At 62.6% G+C, this 22,175-nt stretch overlaps 1 protein-coding gene across 6 annotated transcripts in view; it reads left to right on the plus strand.

The window, feature by feature from the left end:
• LOC115649305 (cullin-9-like) overlaps window positions 1-22,175 on the plus strand; it is a 41,171-nt gene that overhangs the window by 13,731 nt on the left and 5,265 nt on the right. For 4 of the 6 annotated variants that reach the window (XM_030558165.1, XM_030558161.1, XM_030558164.1 and 1 more), the window contains 23 exons: window positions 2,194-2,378; window positions 3,045-3,050; window positions 3,926-4,292; window positions 4,524-4,716; window positions 6,340-6,547; window positions 6,773-6,966; window positions 7,150-7,361; window positions 7,982-8,219; window positions 9,601-9,706; window positions 10,110-10,337; window positions 11,941-12,031; window positions 12,131-12,302; window positions 12,958-13,063; window positions 14,771-14,866; window positions 16,112-16,287; window positions 16,531-16,664; window positions 16,745-16,930; window positions 17,603-17,718; window positions 18,725-18,907; window positions 19,446-19,603; window positions 19,975-20,188; window positions 20,759-20,930; window positions 21,211-21,359. In XM_030558165.1, coding sequence (XP_030414025.1) covers window positions 2,194-2,378; window positions 3,045-3,050; window positions 3,926-4,292; window positions 4,524-4,716; window positions 6,340-6,547; window positions 6,773-6,966; window positions 7,150-7,361; window positions 7,982-8,219; window positions 9,601-9,706; window positions 10,110-10,337; window positions 11,941-12,031; window positions 12,131-12,302; window positions 12,958-13,063; window positions 14,771-14,866; window positions 16,112-16,287; window positions 16,531-16,664; window positions 16,745-16,930; window positions 17,603-17,718; window positions 18,725-18,907; window positions 19,446-19,603; window positions 19,975-20,188; window positions 20,759-20,930; window positions 21,211-21,359 — 3,890 coding nt within the window. The remainder of the gene's footprint in view (window positions 1-2,193; window positions 2,379-3,044; window positions 3,051-3,925; window positions 4,293-4,523; window positions 4,717-6,339; window positions 6,548-6,772; window positions 6,967-7,149; window positions 7,362-7,981; window positions 8,220-9,600; window positions 9,707-10,109; window positions 10,338-11,940; window positions 12,032-12,130; window positions 12,303-12,957; window positions 13,064-14,770; window positions 14,867-16,111; window positions 16,288-16,530; window positions 16,665-16,744; window positions 16,931-17,602; window positions 17,719-18,724; window positions 18,908-19,445; window positions 19,604-19,974; window positions 20,189-20,758; window positions 20,931-21,210; window positions 21,360-22,175) is intronic. The other 2 variants (XM_030558162.1, XM_030558163.1) reach the window with 2 other exon arrangements.

Consider the following 22,175-nt stretch of genomic DNA (forward strand, 5'->3'; position numbering starts at 1 on the left):
GGGCTCAGGCATGACCAGCCTAGAACAATGATGTAGAGTATAGTCGAGAACATATAAAGATTGCCGGGTTTTAGTTACTTTAACGCGGGGGTGTCCACGCCTCACAAAGTTCAAGTGTGACCCGGAACTGGCCGTGTTGTGTCGTCTGTCAGTGCTCAGAATGCAGGTCGGATTCCCTTTGGTGATGTTCCAAATGTCTGGGAGCGGGGGGAGTGTGCCGTCATCGGCAGAGCAGGAGCAGCTCTGTGGTATTATTAGCAGCTCTGCTTGCTGTGCCGAAAGCTGTAACGAGGGACTGGTTAAGACCTCAGCATCCAGCCAGCAATCACTGGAATCCATCTGCGAGTGGCATACGCGTAGTTACGTGCCATCCCTCGCATAACGGAACTGATTACAATCCCAGAGCCACTTCTTTCAAAACCCTGGGTTTTCATTTGCTCTTGGTCATTTTTAGGTATCAGTGGGGAGACAGAGTACCGAAGAGTAGCTGCGTCTGTGAGGAGCTGGTTAAAGAGAATGCTCAGTGACACCTTATATAGTAACCCTGACCCTGGCCTAGCACCAGCTAGCTGTGAAACAGCAGCACAGAAGGCTGGCCTCCGGAGCGAGATGGCCAGTGGGAGCTGGGGCGAGGGCACGCAATGGAAAAAGTTGGAGGAGAACGTGGCCGAAAGGAGAAGAATTGAGATGCTGAGTGAGCGGATGAACCAGAGCTGGGGTGGGTGGTGAGGAGAGGTGACAGAATAAAAGGAGAACAGGAGGATAAAAGTCAGGGACTGGGAAGTGTGACACTACTGGAAGGTTGGCTGGAAAGACCAGATTATCTTCCAGGCAGGTATTTGATTCAACTGGCGAAGACTCTTGCGTCGCTCGGAATGGCTGAGACGGTTACGCATAAGGTCATAAATACGGAGTGTACCATTTAAAGTCCAGCATGACACCACTTGCTGAGCATCATCGGTGAGTGTTTTCCAAGAAGCGAACAGAGAAGAACTGCCACCGCCGCAGGGTGCATTTATACCTGCTATTAAGAGGGCCAGTTATCGAGCACTGGAAGGGCTCTGGAACAGCAGAATGCGTTCAAAACTACCCTCCCTTATTGGGAATGGCTGGGTCTCGGAGGATGGATTGATCGCACCGGTTCTGTGTGAAATAACGTGTGCTCCTGAATCAGTCCCTTAGGTAAACAAATGCTCACGTTCACAGACTGCATGTTCGCCTCCTTACAGCATTTGGCCAACAGCCTGCCTTGGCTGAAGATGTGAGTGTGGTGTCAGTGACACGTCTAGCAGAGACCAGGGATAACTTTGAGTAAGAAATGTTTTCAGTCCTACGTGTCAAGGCTAATTTCTCTAGGATTAGCCGAGATCCACGTCTTTTCTTTCTATGTAGCCGTGCATTCCTGTGTTAAAGTCTAATTAACAAAAGGTGGGTTTGAAACATTTTCTCAACTAAAAAGCGACAAAGAGTCCTATGGCACCTTATAGACTAACAGACGTATTGAAGCATGAGCTTTCGTGGGTGAATACTCACTTCGACAGACTGTACATCTACATAATTTCTCTAGGTTTGCCATGTTTGGTACCATTGTGTCTGTGGGGGAAAGAGCTTAGAATCGTCCCCAACGAGACCCATTTCTGATGACACTGTATTGTCAAAATTCCCACCAACTGGAGGACGTGGAGCTGGGATCTGGTGGGACACAGAGTCCCCCTTCCCACCTCCTCCCTGCAGAGGGTGACAGTGTAGGAGGGAGGGGTAGCTCAGTGGTTTGAGCATTGGCCTGCTAAACCCAGGGTTGTGAGTTCATTCCTTGAGGGGGCCACTTAGGGATCTGGGGCAAAAATTGGTCCTGCTAGTGAAGGCAGGGGGCTGGACTCCATAACCTTTCGGGGTCCCTTCCAGTTCTAGGAGATCGGTATAGCTCCATATATCGTATTTAGTTATTTGAAACGATGATGATGCTGACTTCTGTGAATCAAATGACACCTCCCTTACTTTTTGATCACTCCCTTGCCCTCGGAACGAGAGTTCGCTACCTCATGCTTCCAGCCTATAGGATCCAAATGCCCTTGGCTGCCTGACTGGCCCAGGCCAGCTGTCCCCTCCTATCTCAGATGGTTCTGCAGTAGGGTAACTGTCCTGCTGAGGTGCTCGGGGTTTGTCTCTCTGGCTTGCTGTGCCCCCCTGCAGTGACCCAGACGTTTTACTGCAAGCCCCTTGGGGGACTGTACTCCCTGCCCTACCTGACGGACCGGCTGAGCGAGGACTCCGAGGCCCTGAGCCGGGCTGAGTGGTGGGAGCTGCTCTTCTTCGTGAAGAAGCTAGACCCCCACGAGCAGCAGGAGGTCGCCCAGCTCATCCGGCAGCACCAGGAGGTAAAGGGAGATGGGACTGGGGGAGATCAGACAACAGCTAGGCCCAGCTTTCCTTCTGCTGCTGCAGGGTACCCATGTCACAGAGCATGTCTTCCAAGAGCTATACGTGCCGTTTATTCCTGGGGGGGCAGGCTGGAGAGGAAAGCCCTATTGGCACAGGAGTTATTTGTCCCAGGGCTTCCTGCCAGCAGCCCCTCAGTGCTGCTGGTACCCCACCGTCCCCCTCTCGGGCCCTGAACTCACAGCAGCAGTTTGGATTTGCTCCCCAAACTCTCCTACTCTGGTAAAGAAGGTCTCTGCTGGCGTCTCTTTCCATGCCTTTAGGCAGGCAGCGAACACACAGACTTACCCTGAGGTTAGTGGTGGTGTCTGTGAGGAGTAGCCCCTCTGCAGTCCCACCAATGGGCTGCTCATCCATTCCCAGACCCGTGCTTTGAGCGTGCTCCGAGCTGGGTTCTGGAGGTGATAGACTCAGCTGTTACATCTGCCTCCCTGGCCTGGAGCCCTGAGAACTTCTAACCTGGTCGCTCTCTGGCCTGTCCCAGTCCTGGATGGCTAGGGTACCCTGTTCAGCTCCTCCTTCAGCTCCCTTGTTCTGGGAGGCTTTTGCAGACCCGAGGACAGGCGTGGTGTAAGAGTGTGACCAGGAGAGAGGGGAACTGAGAGCAGCAGGTCATTGGGGGCTGACATACTGGGAATGGGATGGAGCTGTGGACAGAGGCAGGGATGGAGTGGAACAGGGAACTGGGGAGCCTTGGGAAGAGCAGAGCAGACTGGGCGGGGAGATTGAACCGGGGGAGTAAGTGGGGATGGTGACGGGGCAGGTGAGGAGCAGGGACCAAGGAGTGCGGATGGAACAGAGGGAGGATAACGAAAGAAGAGACCAGCTGTTAGAGAAACTGTGTCCAACAGACTCCCCACAGGCATGGGGAGGTGCTGTCAGCAGGGACTGGGACGTTGATTGTAGGACAAGAATTAGGCTTGTCTGGTTCTGGCTGGCCTGGGGATATCCCGTTTGGACTAGCCCGGTGTGAATTCAGTTCTGGCTGGCCTGGGGACTTCCTGGTGTGGGATCGGTTCTGGCTGGTCTGGGGCTATCCTGGTTGGACTAGCCCAGGATTGGGTTGGTTCTGGCTGGTCTGGGGACATCCCGGTTGGACTAGCCCCAGGGTTGGGTTGGTTCTGGCTGGTCTGGGGACATCCCGGTTGGACTAGCCCCAGGGTTGGGTTGGTTCTGGCTGGTCTGGGGACATCCCGGTTGGACTGGCCCAGGGTTGGGTTGGTTCTGGCTGGTCTGGGGACATCCCGGTTGGACTAGCCCAGGGTTGGGTTGGTTCTGGCTGGTCTGGGGACATCCTGGTTGGACTAGCCCCAGGGTTGGGTTGGTTCTGGCTGGTCTGGGGACATCCCGGTTGGACTAGCTCCAGGTTGGGTCGGTTCTGGCTGGCCTAGGGATATCGTGGTTGGACTCACCCAGTTTTGGGTCGGTTCTGGCTGGCCTGGGGACATCGGCCTGCTGAGCATTAACCCAGGCCCTGCATTTCCAGCTGTTGGAGCTGGATGAAGAAGCCCTGATCCAGCTGTCGGTACCGGCGGAGCTGGCCCAGAAAGTGCTGCGGGTGCTGAGTAAGCAGTGCCAGGGCTGCACCCTGAGTGACCTGCACAGCTCCCGTGTCTACAGCAAGTACTTCCTCCGCCCAGGGGGGGTGCAGCCGGGCGGCCTGGGGCTGGATGCAGCCCCCTCGGAGTGCGCCGAATCCCTGGTGTCCAAGAAACCAAAGAAAGACCCTCCCACCGCCAGAGTGCCTGTCCCTGCCCCGGCCCCCCCGGAGAAATCCGACTGCCAGCTGTTCAGCGAGCTGCTGCGAGTAGAGGGGCTGCCCTGCCTGGAGATGGCAGAGGAGAAAGCCAAGGGTATGTGCCGGCCAGGGAGGGAGCTGCACGCGGCAGTGCTGGGTGCTGGGCTCTAGCTAAAGAGGGTCCCTGCAGGCCAAGGGGGGTCTGGGCGGGGAGACCCAGCCACTGGCTCAGGGAGGGGTGGGGCAGAAGGGCGATCTGTGGGGAGTGGGGAAACGCCGCAGGGAGGGGCTGGCTGGAGGGTTTGTGGGGCAGCTGGGGGTTGATGGGTGTTTTGTTCCTGGCCAGTGTTGTGCAGCGTGAAGGGGTCGGGGAAGAAGAACTCGTTGGAGAGGATTGCAGAGGTGGTGGAACTGATCCAGAGGTCCAGCTCCGAGGTGGGGCTGCAGCTAGCTGGGCTCAGGTTCATTATCAAGACCCTGGAGGAAGAGGCCGGGCGAGAGCGGCAGGTCGTCAAACCCGAGGGCGGACTCACCATCAGGTCAGTTCTCTGGTGGGTCCTCTGAGCGTGCCCAGACCTGGAGATGGCAGGCCAGTGCCTCCCGGGAGAGAAGGGGCAGGAAAAGCAGCTGCTCCTGTCTGCAGGGGCCGGCTGGTGGCGGGTGTCTGTCTCTGGCGCGGGCATTGCCCGTGGATGAGGTTTCTATTAGAGACGTGCCAGGCAGAGCCGTAACAAGGAATTTTTGCTTCCAAGGCAAGGGCCGGCTCTAGGCTTTTTGGCGGCAATTCGGCTGTGGGTCCCTGAGTCCCTGTTGGAGGGAAGGACCTGCCGCCAAATTGTCACTGCTGCTTCATTCATTCTTCGGTGCCAAGTCCTTGTGTCCCTCTCGGAGAGAAGGACCCACTGCCGAATTGCCACCAAAGAATGAATGAAGCAGCGGCGGCAATTTGGCGGCAGGTCCTTCCCTCTAACAGTGACTCAGGGACCCGCTGCTGAAGAAGCGATGGTGGTAGAGATGCCACCAAAGTGCCGCTGATCGCAGTAGAGCTGCGCCGCTCTGCTTTGTGCGCCCGAGGCAAGTGCCTCGCTTGCCTTGCCCTTGTTACGGCACTGGTGCCAGGGGGTGCCAGTCAGGGCTGAGCGCCTGGGCTGTGCTCACGATCCTGGCTCCAGAACCTTATGGTCTAGCTACAGCAACTTGCAAAGGGTTTGGGTGTGGGGGGCAACAGATCCACGTCACCGATTGTACGGCCAGCAGGGACCATTGTGATTGGCTGGGCTGATCCTGTGCATTGTGCAGGCCAGAGAGCGTCACCCCATCACTCCTGCCTGGGACTGAAGTCTCCTGGGTTAGTGGCCCATGGAGGTGGTGGTCTTTGGGCAGATGACCCCTCCCAGCGTAGCGACCACAAGCTGTGGAAGACTTGCCCCATCCCTGGGAAGTTGGTCCCATAGCCGGTCACCCTCCCTGGTAAACAGGTCTCTGATTTCCCGTTTGAACTTTGCTGTGGTTCTCCTTCCACCTCTGTCTGCTGGTTCAAAGAGCCCCCGTGTCAGCAGGGTTCTCTCCAGGCAGGTGCCTACAGACTGCGAGCAGATCTCCTCCCCCTTCGTCCGAGGAACTGCCTGGATCCAGCTGCTTTAGCCGCTTGTTGTGAGGCAGGTTTTCCAGCCCTGGATGCTTGCAGCCCGTTTCTGACACCTGTCCAGTAGCCCTGTACCAAGTGCGGACACCGGCCGACCAAGGGGTGACTTGATCATGATGCGCAAGGACCTTTCTGGGGAGAAACACTAGTGCTAATGGGCCTGTTAGTGTAGCAGAGAAGGGCAGGACCAGAACCGGTGTCTGGAGCTGAAGCCAGACACGTGCCTGTGAGGCGTAAGGCCCAGATGTTTACCAGGGAGGGTGATGAGCTGGAAGAAACTCACAGGGCAGGGGTGGATTCTGCACCTCTGGATAGCTGGAAATCAAACCTGGCTGCCCTGCTGGGGCTCCTGTGAGGACTGGGGAGTGGGGGACGTGGTGGGGCCAGGAGGGGTGGGAGGGCTGTAGGGGGCCCAGGGATCTGGTTTCTGGCCCAGAGCTGACCTGGAGCCACGCAGCAGGTCAGTCCCTGGTTGCCCAAGCCCGGCTCCTCACCCACCCACCATTGCTCCCCGCAGGGAGAAGCTGGTGAAGATGCTGGTGGAGCTGCTGACCAACCAGGTGAAGGAGAAGCTGCTGGTGGTGCTGGCTCTCCGCCTGCTCTGCGTGCTGATGGCCAAGTACGACTGGCGTGTGCTCTTCGCCACAGAGGGCGGGGTGCGTGCTGTGCTGGCCTGCATGCAGGAGTACGCCCCCTCAGCGCTGGTTCAGCAGGCCGGCCTGGCGGTGAGTGTGTGCCAGCAGCCACGGGGCCAGGCATCTCTTGGGGGGAGATGGTGGCTGTAGTGGGCTCAGGTGGGGACATGTCGGGATCCTGCGTGGGAGAGGGCGGGATGGGGTGGCCAGTGCTGGGATCCCAGGGGGATGCCAGATGCATTGGGCAGCCTCGTGTTCTGGGCCCGGGGCTGGCGCTGCCAGCTCTCCTCCCTGACGGCTCCCTTGGCCTCCCAGGCTCTGAAGGTGCTGGTGGGTGCCGGGACCTGCGAGCTGATGGGTGCCAGCGAGAAGCCCTATCCCCTGAACCACGCCGATGCCCCGATGATGTGGGAGATCTTCGCCAGCATCGGCTCCGCCTCCAGCAAGGACTCGGACAGCCTGCTCTGCGCCCTGCCTGCCGCCATCCGCACCATGCAGGACATTGCTGGGTATGGAGGCTGAGCGGAGTCATTTCCGGGGGGGCAGTGTTGGGGGGCAGCTCCCTGGAGGCTCTGGGGGGTGTATGGCCAGGGGGGCCCTTGCTGGCAGGGAGTGCCGTCGCCCCACAGACCCCCCGGGAAGGAGCAGCGGCTGGTGCCCGCGGGCGCTCATCCTGGCGCTCTGTCCCGCAGGGCCTCGTCGGCCGTGAAGAACGGCCTGCTGGTGGCCGGCCTGCTGATCGACAACCACCGGGGCCTGGCCGAGCAGCTGGTGAGCTGTGACGTCCACTCGGCCCTGCGGAGCTGCTGCCAGGGGGGCCAGGGCCACACCACCGAGACCCTGGCCCAGATCGCGCTCAGCCGCCTGGCGGAGCACAAGCTCCCCATGAACCTGGACACGGCAGGTACAGAGCCCCCCGACCCCCGCAACAGCCCTTGTCTGAGGATGTGGGGAAGGCAGGTACGGAGCCCCCCGACCCCCGCGACAGCCCCTGTCTGAGGATGTGGGGACGGCAGGTACAGAGCCCCCCCACCTCCGCGACAGCCCCTGTCTGAGGATGTGGGGATGGCAGGTACAGAGCCCCCCAAACCCCCGCGACAGCCCCTGTCTGAGGATGTGGGGACGGCAGGTACAGAGCCCCCCCACCTCCGCGACAGCCCCGTCTGAGGATGTGGGGATGGCAGGTACAGAGCCCCCCAAACCCCCGCGACAGCCCCTGTCTGAGGATGTGGGGACGGCAGGTACGGAGCCTCCTGACCACTGCCGCAGCCCCTGTCCTCCCTCCCCCGCCTACAAGCCTGAGGATGGCTCCTACGCAGCGCCGCTCCACATACGCAGCTCTTGCCCCAGCAGCCCCTGTCTGAGAGCTTGCAGCTGGTGGTGTGCAGTGCCCATCCCCGTCCCCGTCCCCGTCCCCACGGCTCTCTCCCTGTGGCAGAGGCAGGCTCAGCCCCACACTGCCGGCGAGCGTGCAGCCGGTGGTGTGCAGTGCCGGGCCCTGGCCCCACGGCTCTCTCCCTGTGGCAGAGGCGGGCTTAGCCCTGGAGCTGAAGGATGTGGATGTGCAGACGCTGCTGGGCCGCCTGCAGGAGGGCAGCCTCTCCAAGGAGCTGGTGCTGGCCCTGGAGCGCTGCCACTGCGACGAGGCCGGCCCCGAGAGCGAGGGGGCTGCAGCCCTGCGGGACCGCCAGCACTTCCTGCTGCTGCTGCGCAGCCTGGAGCAGCTGGGGGCCGAGAAGGCCGTGCAGCTGGGGACCCTCCGGTAAGTGTGAGACGTGGCCGGGTCCTCAGTGACACGGGGGTGGGGCGTCCTCGGTGACACTGGGGTGCAGCCCGGTCCTCTGTGACATGGGGCATAGTCCTTGGTGACACTGGGGGGGGGGGGGCGTGCCAGGTCCTCAGTGGCACTGGGGCGTGGGGTGCAGCCGGGTCCTTGGTGACACTGGGGTCCAGGTCCTCCGTGACGCTGGGGGCGTGGTCCTTGGTGACACTGGGGCGGCGCGCTGGGTCCTCAGTGGCACTTGGGGGTGTGTGCGGCCAGGTCCTTGGTGACACTGGGGGGGAGGGGTGCATGGCCAGCTTCTCGGTGACACTGGGGGGAGCGAGGGTCCTTTGCCGGGGATCCTGGGGTGACACCTGGGGAGGGGGACCTTGGCCTGGGATCCGTGGGTTGTACTGCGAGTGTGTGGCTGGGATGTCCCAGGTTGGAATGGGAGCCAGAGCGGGGGTGTGTCTGGTTGGGCTTTCCTGGGGGTGGATTGAGGCAAGATTAGTTGGCACTGTCCTGGGGGCGGTTGATTGGGGCTGTCCTGGGGCTGCGGATGGCTGTTTTGGGGGGTCAAGGTTAATTGGGGTTGTCTGGGGGAGTGTTTTGGGATGTCAGGGTTGGTTGGGGCTGGGCTGGGGGTGGCTGTTTTGGGGGGTTAGGGTTGGTTGGGGCTGTGCTGGGGATGGGGGTGGTTGTTTTGGGGGGTCAGGGTTGGTTGGGGCTGTCTGGGGCTGGGGGTTACTGTTTTGGGGGGTCAGGGTTGATTGGGGCTATGCTGGGGGTGGGGGTGGCTGTTTTGGGGGGACAGGGTTAGTTGGCGCTGTCTGGGGGGATGTTTTGGGGGGGTCAGGGTTGGTTGGGGCTGTCTGGGGCTGGGGGTGGCTGTTTTGGGAGGTCAGGGTTGGTTGAGGCTGTCAGGGGCAATTTGGGGGGGTCAGGGTTGGGGCTGTGCTGGGGATGGGGATGGCTGCTTTGGGGGGTCAGGGTTGGTTGGGGCTATCCTGGGGTTGGGGGTGGCTGTTTTGGGGGGGTCAGGGTTGGTTGGGGCTGTCTGGGGATTGTTTTGGGGGGTCAGGGCTGGTTGCGGCTATCTGGGGTGGGGGTGGCTGTTTTGGGGGGGGTCAGGACTGGTTGGGGCTGTCTGGGGGATTGTTTTGGGGGGTCAGGGTTGATTGGGGCTGTCCTGAGGTGGGGTGTGTGTGTGGTCAGTTGGAGTTTCCCAAGGTGAGGGGGTAGGTTGGGGTGAGGGTGGTGGGGGGCTGTCATGGGGTGAGCGTGGCCCGTGCAGCCAGAGGGCCGGGCACACGGGGGATCGGGGCACTGTCAGCCGCTTGCCTCTCCCCTCAGGCCCCACCTTCCCCCGTCTCTTGTGCAGGATTTTGAACAAGCTCCTGGACAGTTACCAGGAGGAGGCGCTGCCCTGGCACGAGAGCATCGAGCCCTGTCTGTCCTCCATGAGCGCCCCCAGCACCGAGCGGGAGGTGAGGGGTCCGGGGGGGGCCCTGCTTACCTGTCGGGGGTGTGGAGGCTGGGAGCAGGCCGGGGGCAGGGAGGGGCTCCTGGCTCAGCCCCAGTTATGGGTTCGCGGCAGGAATCGCTGATCTGCGCCAGGCCTGTCCCGAGGAAGCTGGGGCTGTGGCCCTTTACCCAGGGCCCCCGGGCAGGGCTGGGGCCTGTCTCTGTTCTGTCAGACTCCAGCCCGGGCACCGCAGGAGCTGAGAGCTGCTCCGCCCCAGGGAGCTGCGCTCCCCATAGACCAGGCGGGTGAGGGGCTGGGGCGACTGGCCCAGGGAGAGCAGGTCGGGGCAGGGTTGGGACTAGAAGCAGGTCTCGTGGCTCCCAGGCTGGTGCCCCAACCCCCAGGCCGCGCTGCTCCCTCTGCAGGTCGTGCAGGAGTTCGTTTGCTTCCTCCACCGCCTGGCCACCACCACCAAGGACTGTGCCGTGGTGATGTGCCGCCTGGGCACCAAGGAGGCCCTGTCCAAAGCCCTGGACAAGCACAACTCCAACCTGCTGCTGGGGTCGGAGCTGCGGGACCTGGTGACCGACTGTGAGAAATACGCCAGCCTCTATCAGAAACTGACGACCAGCATCCTGGCCGGCTGCATCCAGGTGAGGTGTGGGGTGGGGTGGGCATCCTGACCCCGCCCAGGTGACCGGGGGCTCTGCCATGGAGGAGACCTCCCCCCACCGCCTGGGGTGGCCTGCCCGCCGGGTGGGTGGAACCTCTGCAGCATGCCGGGGCACGACCAGCCGGGGGTCCCAGGCTGTCTCTGAAGGGAGGGGAGGGAGGAGGGCAGGTTGTCTGTCTGTGGGGAGGGGTTGATGGTCTCTGCAGGGGGTGGCCTGGAGGGAGGGAGGGAGGAAGGGAGTGACTTTCCCCAGGGTGCAGCCTGGACTGCTGGGTCCCCTTAGCTCTCCCACCTGGGATGCCTTTTACGCTGCTGGGAACAGCAACCCGTCCCTGCTCTGCTCACTCCCAGCACGTCGTCACTCCCAGCTGCGCCCAGCCCTCCATGAATTACATACAGGGCGACACCCGCAGAGCCCCCGCCCCAGCCTTGCTCCCCAGAAATATGCCTTTTGCACTGCACCGAACCCTCCCGGGCAGCGTAAGCTCCTCGCTCCCCATTCCAGCTCTGGGAGGGAGCATGCGCCAGCCTTTGTTGTCCCAAGCAGAGGTTTCCCAAACACGTCAGTCAACACACGGGTTCAAACAGAGCCATGAAACAAGTCTGTTACCCAGAGAGGGGTGGATTTGGAGTGATCGCAGGCGGGAAGGCCTAACAGTCAGAACTGGTCACAAAAGGAATAGAAAGATAAACACGCAAGCGAATTCCTAAACTTCACCAGGACTAGTAAGTTTAAAAGCAGAAGAAGGAGTTTTTCTCCCCAGCAACTGCAGTACATTTCACGGGCTGCGTCTTTTCCCAGCCTGGGACCACTCCCCCCTTGGTTCAGCTCATTGTGCATCGTCGTCGTCATGAGCGGAGAGATGGACAGAGGAGAGGGGTGGCCAGGGACATTTTTCCCCTTTCTTATACTCCTGTCCTTTGTGCTGGAAAAATCCCTGCTCGGTTGTGGGGTCGGGCAGTGCTGTTGTATACGTGAGCTCCAAACTGCCCTCCTGATGAATTGTAACTTGTTTCCCTCCCCTCCCCGCCAGCGGGTGACTGTCTGATTTAGTACTTTGGTACTTTGCTGGCGTGCTAGAGTGTCTTTGTCCCTGAACAATTAGTTCGTGGGCATTACCCAAAATGGCACCTTATTTCAGTAACAATCATGCAGCTTTACACACTGTGTTGTTACACACATCTTAACAGGACAATGATATTCAGCGGTTTATGAATTTTCAAATGATCCCTCACAAGGCGTACTTTGTACAAAATATAACCATGTACAATGGTGAACATGGGGTACAGGGTGTCACAGAGGTTGGTGGTCTCTGGAAGGGGTGACCAGGGAGTTGTCTGCGGGCAGGGAGAGGGGTTGGTGGTCTCTGGAAGGGTGTGGGCAGGGAGGAGGTGGTGGTGTGTGAAGTGGGGAGAGTGGCCATGGGGCAGAGGCTCTCTCTGAACCCAGTTCACTCAGTTCCCCCTTCCCCACCTGTGGGGCTGAGTTCCTCAGGGGCTGGTTGCTGCTCAGGGTCCAGCAGTGGAGGAGGGCTGCCAGGTCCTTCCTCCCATTGACGCTTTGCGCCCCCCCTCTCTTCCAGATGGTGCTGGGTCAGATTGAGGAGCATAGACGAAGTCACCAGCCCATCAACATCCCCTTCTTCGACGTCTTCCTGCGCAACCTCTGCCAGGGTCAGTGCTGGGGGAGTCACCCGGGGTCCCTGTGCCTGAGCTGTGGCCCCGCCAGGGTGGCCCCCTAGCTCCCTTCAGCACTGTCCCCTCTCCCTGCAGGCTCCAGCGTGGAAGTGAAGGAGGACAAGTGCTGGGAGAAGCTGGAGGTTTCCTCGAACTCCCACCGAGCCAACAAGCTGACGGACAGGAACCCCAAGACCTACTGGGAGTCCAACGGCAGCACCGGCTCACACTACATCAACATCTACATGCACCGTGGCGTGGTGGTCAGGTGAGGGGGGAGGGGGCTGTGGGTACTGGCCCCCGGGGGGTATGGCTGTGTGTGTTGGCTGGCAAAGAGCATGTCCTGGGGATGGGCTTGGGATCAGGTGGGGGGGGGTTGCGCTGGCTGCCCAGGGTGTCCCGGTGATGGGGGTGGGATCAGGTGGGCAGTGGGGTGCCTGGATGCTCACGGTGTCCCGGGGATGGGGGAGGGATCAGGTGGGCAGCGGGGTGGCTGGCTGCCCATGCTGTCCTGGAGATGGGGGAAGGATCAGGTGGGCGGGGGGGAGTTGGGCCCAGGTAACAATTTGGCGAGGGGTGGCAGGGTGCCCGAGGTGGCACAAGGGGGCTGCACATGCTGGTTCCCTGGCTGGGGTGGGTTCCCTTCCCAGGAGCCAGGCATGCAGGGACCTCGTCTGTGTCCCCGGGTGCCATACGCCCTGCTGGGATGGCTGTCGGCACTGCGGGCCTAGAGCAATGCAGCACCAGGTGCAGCCCCCAGGAGCTGGGGCCAGGGTTTCAGGGTCTCCCGTTAGGACCGGCAGCCATGTGAGGCTCTGAGCCCACTGGAGGACGTGCCCCTCGGGACGGGCACCGTAGGCTTAGGCCAGGAGCACAGCCCAGAAATGGGCTGGTGCTGACGCTGTGGCTCTCCCCGGCTGCAGGCAGATGAGCCTGCTGGTGGCCAGCGAGGATTCCAGCTACATGCCAGCCCGGATCGTGGTCATGGGAGGAGAGAACCCGGCCAGCATCAGCACGGAGCTCAATACGGTGAGTGTGGGCCAGGCCGCCCTGGACAGGAGAGGGGGCGCTGCAGGGGGTGGGGGTCCTGTGGCTTGGGGACTCCCTAGCAGGGCGGGCGCAGGCTGAGAGCTTCCCACCTGCCAGCACCCACCTCTGCTGGTCAGCGTGGCGCTGGGGCAGCCCGGCCCAGGCCGGCAGGGGCACGACTGCCTTGGAATTGGGACAGGCAGCACCCGAGGTGCAGGGAGTCGCCAGCCCCAGGCCTGTAGGCCCTGTCCTGGCGAGCACGTCACCGGCCTCTCCTAGGCGGGCAGGAGCAGGGCAGGGCCCCAGGCTCAGGGTCTCCAATGCTGGCCAGAACCAGCTGCTCCAGGGGGAGGGGCAAGACACCGCAGTGGCCAAGTCCCGGCTTCCCCTCCTGTCCTTCTCATCCGCCCCGTGCAGGCCTGGCACCGCCTGCCTTGTCCTAGCTGCTCCCCTTTCTGCTGCTAGACCCTGCCACCCTCCCGCCCTCTGCTTCCCCAGACCTGTTACCCACCTGGCCCACGCCCGAGTGAGCTGCCCTGGGAAACCTCTGGCCAGAACCCAGAGGCGCTGTCTGGGCCGGGGCGCGTGCCTAGCTTGGGCTGTGCTAGGATCTCGGCTGCACGGTGGCCATAGAGCAGAGGACGGACCGAGAGGAGCCGCCTTCCGGCCCCCGAGGCAGCGCTGAGTCCCAGGAGGTCACTGGGGAGAGGCAGGGGGGTGGGCGGGGCAGACACGCAGGCCAGCGCGTTCCTACTGGGAGCAGCATGTTCATCCGTGCCCACGGCTGGCTGGGTGTGGGGGCACTGGGCCTTTGCTTACAGTGGTGGTGCTGGCACCAGCTCTCGGCACGCCTGGGCTGTTCCTTAAAGCTGCAGCTCCTGGGGGCAGGTGGTTCCATGAGAATTCAGCCTGTGACTTCCCGAGTGAGGCTCCAGCCCCCCTGCTGCAGAGAAAAGCTGGAAATTGGGACACCCCCCCCCGCCCCCCGCAGCTCCAGACCCAGTGGATAGGCCTGCTCTGGGCGCTGGGGCTGGCGGTGCTGGGAACCTGCTCGGCTGGCTGCGTGCAGAAGGAGCAGGATCGGTTACAGTCCCCTGGGCACTGGGAGCAGGGTGTGATGCTTGGTCAGTAGCCCCACTCGGGCTGGGAGTCGAAGGGGTACGCCAGGAGATCTGCGTCTTACTCGGACGGGCCGCTGGGCTGTGGCTGTCGGCCAGTTCCCATGCCCGGCAGCATCCCTCCATCCCCATCAGCTCTGGTCTCTGCGTCCGTTCCCGGTGGGTTGACGGCAGCCCCTGAGCGCAGTGGAGCTTCCGGGGCTGGTTTCTTGGTGGCCCTGCCGGGAGGGAGCAGCAGGGAGCGGTGGAGAGGTCTGGCGTGTCTGACTGCTCCAGCAGAGCCGTGATTTCTGTGATCTTCCCAGGTGTGGCTGGAAGGGGCCCTGGGGCTGCCTGACAGTGTGGCAGAGGCTTTGCTGGGTAGTCCCGTCCCTGCTGGGAGGCCACTTACGTCCTAGCTGCTGGTCGTCTCCTTGCCCTATCCCTGTGGGGCCCGTGTTCCTGCACGCCGCTAACCCCACGGCTTCGCTTCACGTAGCTCTGGAGCCTGGGCCTGGACAACACTCTCGTGGGGTGGGGCAGGGTGGGATCTCTCGTGGCCTCGCTAGCTCTGTGTCCTGACGGCTTGCGGCTCTCCCTGCCCCCCCAGGTGAACGTCATGCCCTCGGCCAGCAGAGTGATCCTCCTGGAGAACCTGACCCGCTTCTGGCCCATCATCCAGATCAAGGTCAAGCGCTGCCAGCAGGTGGGTGCGCTGGCGGGCCCCTGACAGGTTCAGTCACAGGGACCCCCTTTGGACTGTCACCTGATGTGCGTAAATTACCTCTGGGCCCGCTCTCCCTGCCAGCTTGGGACTCCAGAACCCTTCCTGGTTGAGCCAGACACACTAGCCTGCTGCAACCCGACCCAGCGTCTGGTCCACGCCCCAAAAGCTTCAGACTTAACTGAAAACAGCTCAGCAGGTTCCCTGTCTCCTGCACCCAGACCCTAATGGGGGAGACCCTAAATAAATCCGTTTTACTCCCTGTAAAACTTGTGTAGGGTAAATTTATAAATTGTCTGCCCTCTATACTCTGATAGAGACACACGCACAGCTGTTTGCTCCCCTAGGGAGTAATCACTTACTCTGGGTTTATTAATAAACAAAAGTGATTGTATTAAGTATAAAAAGTAGGATTTAAGTGGTTTCAAGTAATAACAGACAGAACAAAGTCACCAAGCAAGAAACTGATTACAGGTAATATCTCACCCTCAGAGATGTTCCAATAAGCTTCATTCACAGGCTAGACCCTTCCTAGTCTGGTCTATTCCTTGTTCATTCCAGCAGACATGTCAGGTGGTAAGCAGGGGCTTTCTCCTGACTGGTGGCCCCTTTTGTCCTGCTCCACCCCCTCTGTAACTTTGGCACAAGGCGGGAATCCTTTGTGTCCCTGGTCCCCACTCCTCCTAAATGGAAAAGTACCAGATTTAAGATGGATTTCATTATCGGGTGACATAGTCACTTGTCACTGTAAGACCCCCAGTCTCCATTCCCCATGGGCTGGCCCACACCTACACAGGTAAATAAACCATTTACAGCTGATTGTCCTAGTCACTGGGAGCCATCACGATTCTAAACCACCATTAATGGCCCACACTTTGCATAATTACAACAGGACCTCAGAGTCATACTTCATATTTCAGATCCAAGAATGATCCATGCGTACACGTAGGAGGGTCATATTCAGTAGGTTATAAGCTTTGGTCTGATCCCTTGCAAGAGACCTTTTGCATCCAGCATATTCCAGTTACATCATAGTCACACTCATAAGCATATTTCCATAAAACGTCGCCCCCCCCGTCCCTGTGTGCGGCCGAGCTGGGCCCTGGCCTCCCTCGCCCCCCGCAGAGCCTCTACGGGCAGCGAGAGGCCTGGCCCAGGAGCGCCCCGTGGGGAGTCGCTCGGCCTGGCGGGCCTGTGTCTAACCAGGGGGGTTTCTGCCCTGTGCAGGGTGGCATTGACACGCGTGTGCGTGGCATTGAGATCCTGGGGCCCAAGCCCACTTTCTGGCCGATCTTCAAGGAGCAGCTGTGCCGGCGCACGTACCTGTTCTACACCACCCAGGCGCACACGTGGTGCCAGGAGATCGCGGACGAGCATGTGCAGCTGCTGCAGCTCTTCAATAGGTGAGGCCTGTACCCGGGGTCCCCTCAGCCCTGAGCAGAGCCCCCGGCAGTGCCCTGCCCTATGTGTGTCTGTACCCGGGGTCCCCCCAGAGCCCCTAGCAGTGCCCTGCCCCGTGTGTCTGTACAGGGGGTCCCCCCAGTGCCGAGCAGAGCCCCCAGCAGTGCCCTGCCCCGTGTGTCTGTACCCAGGATCTGCCCCCAGGGCCCCACCAGTGACTGGCGCGGGTGTCTCTGCTGCTGCAGGCTGAACTGTGCGCTGCGGCATGAGCAGGTGTTCGCTGATCGCTTCCTTCCCGATGACGAGGCGGCCCAGGCTCTGGGCAGGACCTGCTGGGAGGCCCTAATCAATCCCTTGGTGCAGAGCATCACCAGGCCAGGTACCGGTTCCCCAGCCCGGCTCCCCGCTGCCCCCAGCCCGCCCGGCCCGACGGCTCAGCCTCCCCTTCTGGCCTTGCAGATCCCAGCGGCGTCAGCCCCCTGGCCTGGCTGCTGAGCGAGTACCTGGAGAACCTGGAGACGGGCCGATGCGCCAAGAGCCGCGCCACCATCTTCAACTCCCGCGTGCGGCGCCTGAGTCACCTGCTGGTGCACGTGGACCCCGGCAGCCTGGAGCCCGAGGAGCTGAGAGCCCCAGTCAAAGCCAGTAAGGGCCCCTGCCCTGTGGGGCTTTGGGGCTGGTGCCAGGGTGGGGCTGGGGGAGGAGGCCCTGGGGTGCTGAGTGGGGAGAGGGATCTCCGGGCTGCCTTTTGCACGTCCTGCCAGAGCCGGGCACTGGCGCTGAGCTCGGTGTGACCGTGTGTGCCCGATGCCCGCAGGCGGGGGGCCGTGGGAGCACGCTCTGCGGGGCGGGGGGGTGGGCAGCCCCTGGGCCTGGTGCAGCAGAGGCTGGTCCTCAAGGCCCTGGGGCCGGGGCGTAGGAGACAGCGTGGGGGCCTAGCCCAGCACTCAGAGCCGTGGGTCTGGTGCCCACAGGCAGAGCTGGCAGGTGCCAGACGCCCCTCTGCAAAGGCAGCCCTGTTGTAGGGGGCAGGGTCCCAGCCGGGCGTGGCTACTTCACTGCCCTGGGGTGCCTGGGGCTGGCTGGCTCCAACTCGCCCCGAGCTCCAGGCTTGGCCCTGCGACCCCTCACTCAGTGACCGTGTGGGGCTCAACCAGGCCCATCCGGCTCCCGGCCGCCCCTGCCTATTGCCAGTGAGCTGCCCTCCCTGGGGGAGCGCTGGGAGGGTCGGGCCCTGCCCTCGCCCCACAGGCGGCTTTGGGGTCGGGGAGGGGGGGTAGTGCTGGGGCTGCTCTCACGCCGGCCCCCCCTTGGCAGACGGGAAGAACGGGAAGAACAAGGAGACGAGCTCTGGGGCCACCAAGATGTCGGGGAAGAAGCCCAGCAGCATGACGGGGATTACGCAGTGCTGGAGGGGCGTGGTGCAGCAGCAGGTGTGTGTGGGGGTGTGACGGGGGAGGGGCGTGGTGCAGCAGCAGGTGTGGGGGGGACTGATGGGGGGGTGTGGTGCAGCAGCAAGTGTTGGGGGGGCTGATGGGGGGTGTGGTGCAGCAGCAGGTGTGGGGGGGGCTGATGAGGGAGGGGCGTGGTGCAGCAGCAGATGTGGGGGCGGCTGATGGGGGCGTGGTGCAGCAGCAGGTGTGGGGAGGCTGATGAGGGAGGGGCGTGGTGCAGCAGCAGGTGTGGGGCTGATGAGGGGGGCGTGGTGCAGCAGCAGGTGTGGGGGGCTGATGAGGGGGGGCGTGGTGCAGCAGCAGGTGTGTGGGGGGCTGATGGGGAGGCGTGGTGCAGCAGCAGGTGTGGGGAGGCTGATGAGGGAGGGGCGTGGTGCAGCAGCAGGTGTGGGGGGCTGATGGGGGCGTGGTGCAGCAGCAGGTGTGGGGGGGCTGATGGGGGCGTGGTGCAGCAGCAGGTGGGGGGGCTGATGGGGGAGGGGCGTGGTGCTGCAGCAGGTGTGTGTGGGGGTGTGACGGGGAGGGGTGTAGTGCAGCAGCAGGTTTTGGGGGGGTGACGGGGGAGGGGGCATGGTGCAGCAGCAGGTGTGTGCGGGGGGTGGGCGTGGTGCAGTGGGGTGGCAATGGGGTTGTGCCCATCCCCCTCCCGACCCTGCATGGGGGTAGCAGGGCCCCCATCCACCTCTGTCTCTGCGGCTCCTGCCCCAGGCCCATGGGACACTAGATGTGGAGGGCTCTACCCACGCCTGGCCCATCCTGTCCCCCTGGGACCCTACCCACCTTCAGGGCCGCCCCCACCCACGGCCCACCCTGTATTCCCTGGGGCTGGCCAGGCCATCCCCCCGGGGCCCTCCCCACGCCTGTCACGTCCCGTTTCCCCTCCCCCCCAGACACCTGTCCCGGCCTGACCTCCCCCGGTCCCCAGCCTGTACCTCCCCGGGGCCCTCCCCACGCCTGTAACCGTGTGCCGCCTGCCCCCGCACAGGTGAAGCGGTTCCTGGAGTCGGCGTGGCAGGGGCCGGACTTCGTGGAGCGGTACTGCCGCCTCTACCGGGGCCTGCACAGCGCCATGGAGGAGCTGTTCGGGCAGCAGACGGCCTTCGCGCTGGCCCTGCGGCAGGGCTTCTCCGGGGGCCTGCTGCAGCTCTCCTTCCTGACGGCCATGCACGTGAGTGGGGGGGTGCCGGGGGCTGGCCTGGCCCTGGGGGACGAGCCTGGGCCCCAGCAGAGCTTCCAGGCTGGTCGGCCTGGTGCCTGCCCGCCGGGCTAGAGGCTGCTGTGCCCCCGTGGGGGTGAGCCCCTCGTCGTCGGCTCTGCCCAGCCACGCTCCTGGCTGCTTTCCGGAGTCCGAGGGATCCCAGGTCATGGGGGTCTCTGCCAGCTAACCCCCCTGCGCTAAGGCCGTCTAGTCCACTCCTGCTCCAGCAGGCCCCTCGCGCCCCCTTGCCCAGCGCCCAGACACGCAGCTCCCATGGCCCCGCCTCCCCCAGAGCCTCTCCCCCATTCTGCCTCCCTGTCTCCACGGGGGGTGACCCCTGGGAATGACCCCGGCTCCTAGGGAGTGGCCCCTCCCCCTCTCCGGAGGACGACCCCTCTGCAGGACTGTTCCCTCCCCCAGAGCCCCCCCATCAGGTGAGCATCACCTGAGCTGTCGTAGGGGAGCCGCCCCGAGAAGGACCCCTGGCAGCTGGCGCTCTCCCCCGCAGGTGAGCGAGCAGTTTGCTCGCTACATCGACCAGCAGATCCAGGAGAGCCAGACGGACGTGGCCAACGTGGAGTCGCTGCACCGGCTGCAGCAGAGCCTGGAGCCCATCCTCTTCCTCTCCGGCCTGGAGCTCGCCAACACCTTCGAGCACTTCTACCGGTGAGGGGCCCCAGCCGTGCCTCCCACCCGGCCTGGGCTCTGTCTTGGGCCCGTCGCGTCAGCGGGTGCTGGTGCCTGGCTTGTCTTGGGGGCTCTGGCTCGGCTCGGGCCGTGGGCTCCCCAAAGTCCAGCCGGCCACCAGCCCCGAGCCTGTGTGCCCAGCCATGGGTTGCAGGGGGGCCGCAGGGCACTGCAGGGCCCCCAGGCTGGGTCAGGCCAGGCCGTGGGCTCCACAGCGCACGCGCCAGCTGCCGGCCGGCTGGGACACCCTGCTCCAGGCCATGGCAAATGCATGGAGGGGCCGAGGGGGGTGTTCCGGGATGGAATTGGGGGTGGCTCTGGCCCCGCCCTGACGCCGGCTGCCGTTGCAGGTATTACCTGGGCGACCGGCTCCTGGCCCAGGGGAACGTGTGGCTGGAACGGGCCGTCATTGAGCAGATCGGGCTCTGCTTCCCCAATCGCTTCCCCCAGCAGATGCTGAGGAGCCTGAGCGAGTCGGAGGAGCTGCAGCAGCAATTCCACCTTTTCCAGCTGCAGCAGCTCGACAAGCGCCTGCTGGAGCTGGACGCAGGCCAGGACGACGCGGTGAGAACCCTTTAGGGGCAGGGTCTGCGCCGTGCCCCGTCCTTACCCTTTAGGGGCAGGGTCTGCGCCGTGCCCCGTCCTTACCCTTTAGGGGCAGGGTCTGCGCCGTGCCCCGTCCTTACCCTTTAGGGGCAGGGTCTGTGCCGTGCCCCCTCCCTACCCTTTAGGGGCGGGGTCTGCACCGTGCCCCCTCCCTTTCCGGGGGGGGCGGGGCAAGGTCTGCGCCGTGCCCCCTCCCTTTCCCAGGGGGCGGGGCAAGGTCTGCACTGTGCCCCCTCCCTTTCCTGGGGGGGCAGGGCAGGGTCTGCGCCGTGCCCCCTCCCTTTCCCGGAGGGGCGGGGCGGGGTCTGCACTGTGCCCCCTCCCTTTCCCGGGGGGGCGGGGCGGGGTCTGCACTGTGCCCCCTCCCTTTCCCGGAGGGTAGGGGCGGGGTCTGCACTGTGCCCCTTCCCTTTCCCGGGGGGGCGGGGCTGGGCTGGGTCTGCGCCATGCCCCCTCCCTGCCCCGGAGGTGCTGCAGACGAGCCCCTGGCAGGGAGCCTGACTCTTGACACCCTGCTCCCGTCCCCAGGCGATGGAGGAGGAGCCGGCCGAGCCGGAGGAGGAGCCGGAGGTGAAGGTGCTGGCCCTGTCCCCGCGCTGCTGGACCATCTCCCCGCTCTGCTACCTGGAGGATCCCAGCAGGTGTTTCCCGCAGCCCCTCGGGGGCTACTTGGCACGATTCGCCGACTTCTACACCAACAGTGAGGCTGGGCGCTGGGGGCAGGGCTGGGGGGCGGTCACTGTGCCCCATCGTGGTGGCAGGGAGTGGCGTGTGATGGGGGAGGGTACACTGGGGGGGCCTGTGACTGGAGAGAATGCACCCGGGGAGCGTGGGAACGGGGCTAGACTGAGCAGTGGGGTGAGCTCCAGCCCCGCCTGGGGGCGTGTGGCTGCGGGGGGCGGGGCAGCCCCAGCTGGCTCAGGGACCCCACGGGCCCGGCTCTCTGGTGGCTATGCTGGGACTGGCCGCGTCTCTTGCAGGTCAGAACCGGTTTGGCCTGGAGCACACGAAGCCGCGGCGCCTGCAGTGGACGTGGCTGGGCCACGCGGAGCTCCAGTTCGTGGGCAGCACCACCCTGCACGTCTCCACCCTGCAGATGTACATCCTGCTGGGCTTCAACAGTGCCCAGGTGGGACCCCCGCTCCCTCTGGGGGGTGGGACCCCACAGCTGGTGCAAATAGGGCACCAACTGCTCCTGTCCTTGCAGCAGAGAGAGTGCCTTCCCCCCAGCTCATCCGGTCTGTCCTCCCCCCTGGGCAGACACCCTCCTTCCCTCGTCCCTCCCCCCACCCCGAAGCTCATGGACTCTCTTCCCATCAGAAGCAGGAAGCCTGCTAAACACCCAGTGGGGCCCCTGGACGATCGAGATACAAAAGAAGAGCTTAAAGACGATAAAGTCATTGCGGACAAACTAAATGAATTCTTTGCTTCAGTCTTCACGGCTGAGGATGTTAGGGAGATTCCCAAACCTGAGCCGGCTTTTCTGGGTGACAAATCTGAGGAACTATCACAGACTGAAGTGTCACTAGAGGAGGTTTTGGAATTAATTGATAAACTCAACATTAACAAGTCACCAGGACCAGATGGCATTCACCCAAGAGTTCTGAAAGAACTCAAATGTGAAGTTGCAGAACTATTAACTAGGGTTTGTAACCTGTCCTTTAAATCGGCTTCGGTACCCAATGACTGGAAGTTAGCTAATGTAACGCCAATATTTAAAAAGGGCTCTAGAGGTGATCCCGGCAATTACAGACTAGAAAGTCTAATGTCAGTACTGGGCAAATTAGTTGAAACAATAGTGAAGAATAAAATTGTCAGATACCTAGAAGAACATAAATAGTTAGGCAAAAGTCACTATGGTTTCTGTAAAGGGAAATCGAGTCTTACTATCTATTAGAGTTCTTTGAAGGGGTCAACAAACATGTGGACAAGGGGGATTCAGTGA

This window comes from Gopherus evgoodei, chromosome 3 (assembly GCF_007399415.2).
Source record: "Gopherus evgoodei ecotype Sinaloan lineage chromosome 3, rGopEvg1_v1.p, whole genome shotgun sequence".
NCBI lineage: Eukaryota > Metazoa > Chordata > Testudines > Testudinidae > Gopherus > Gopherus evgoodei.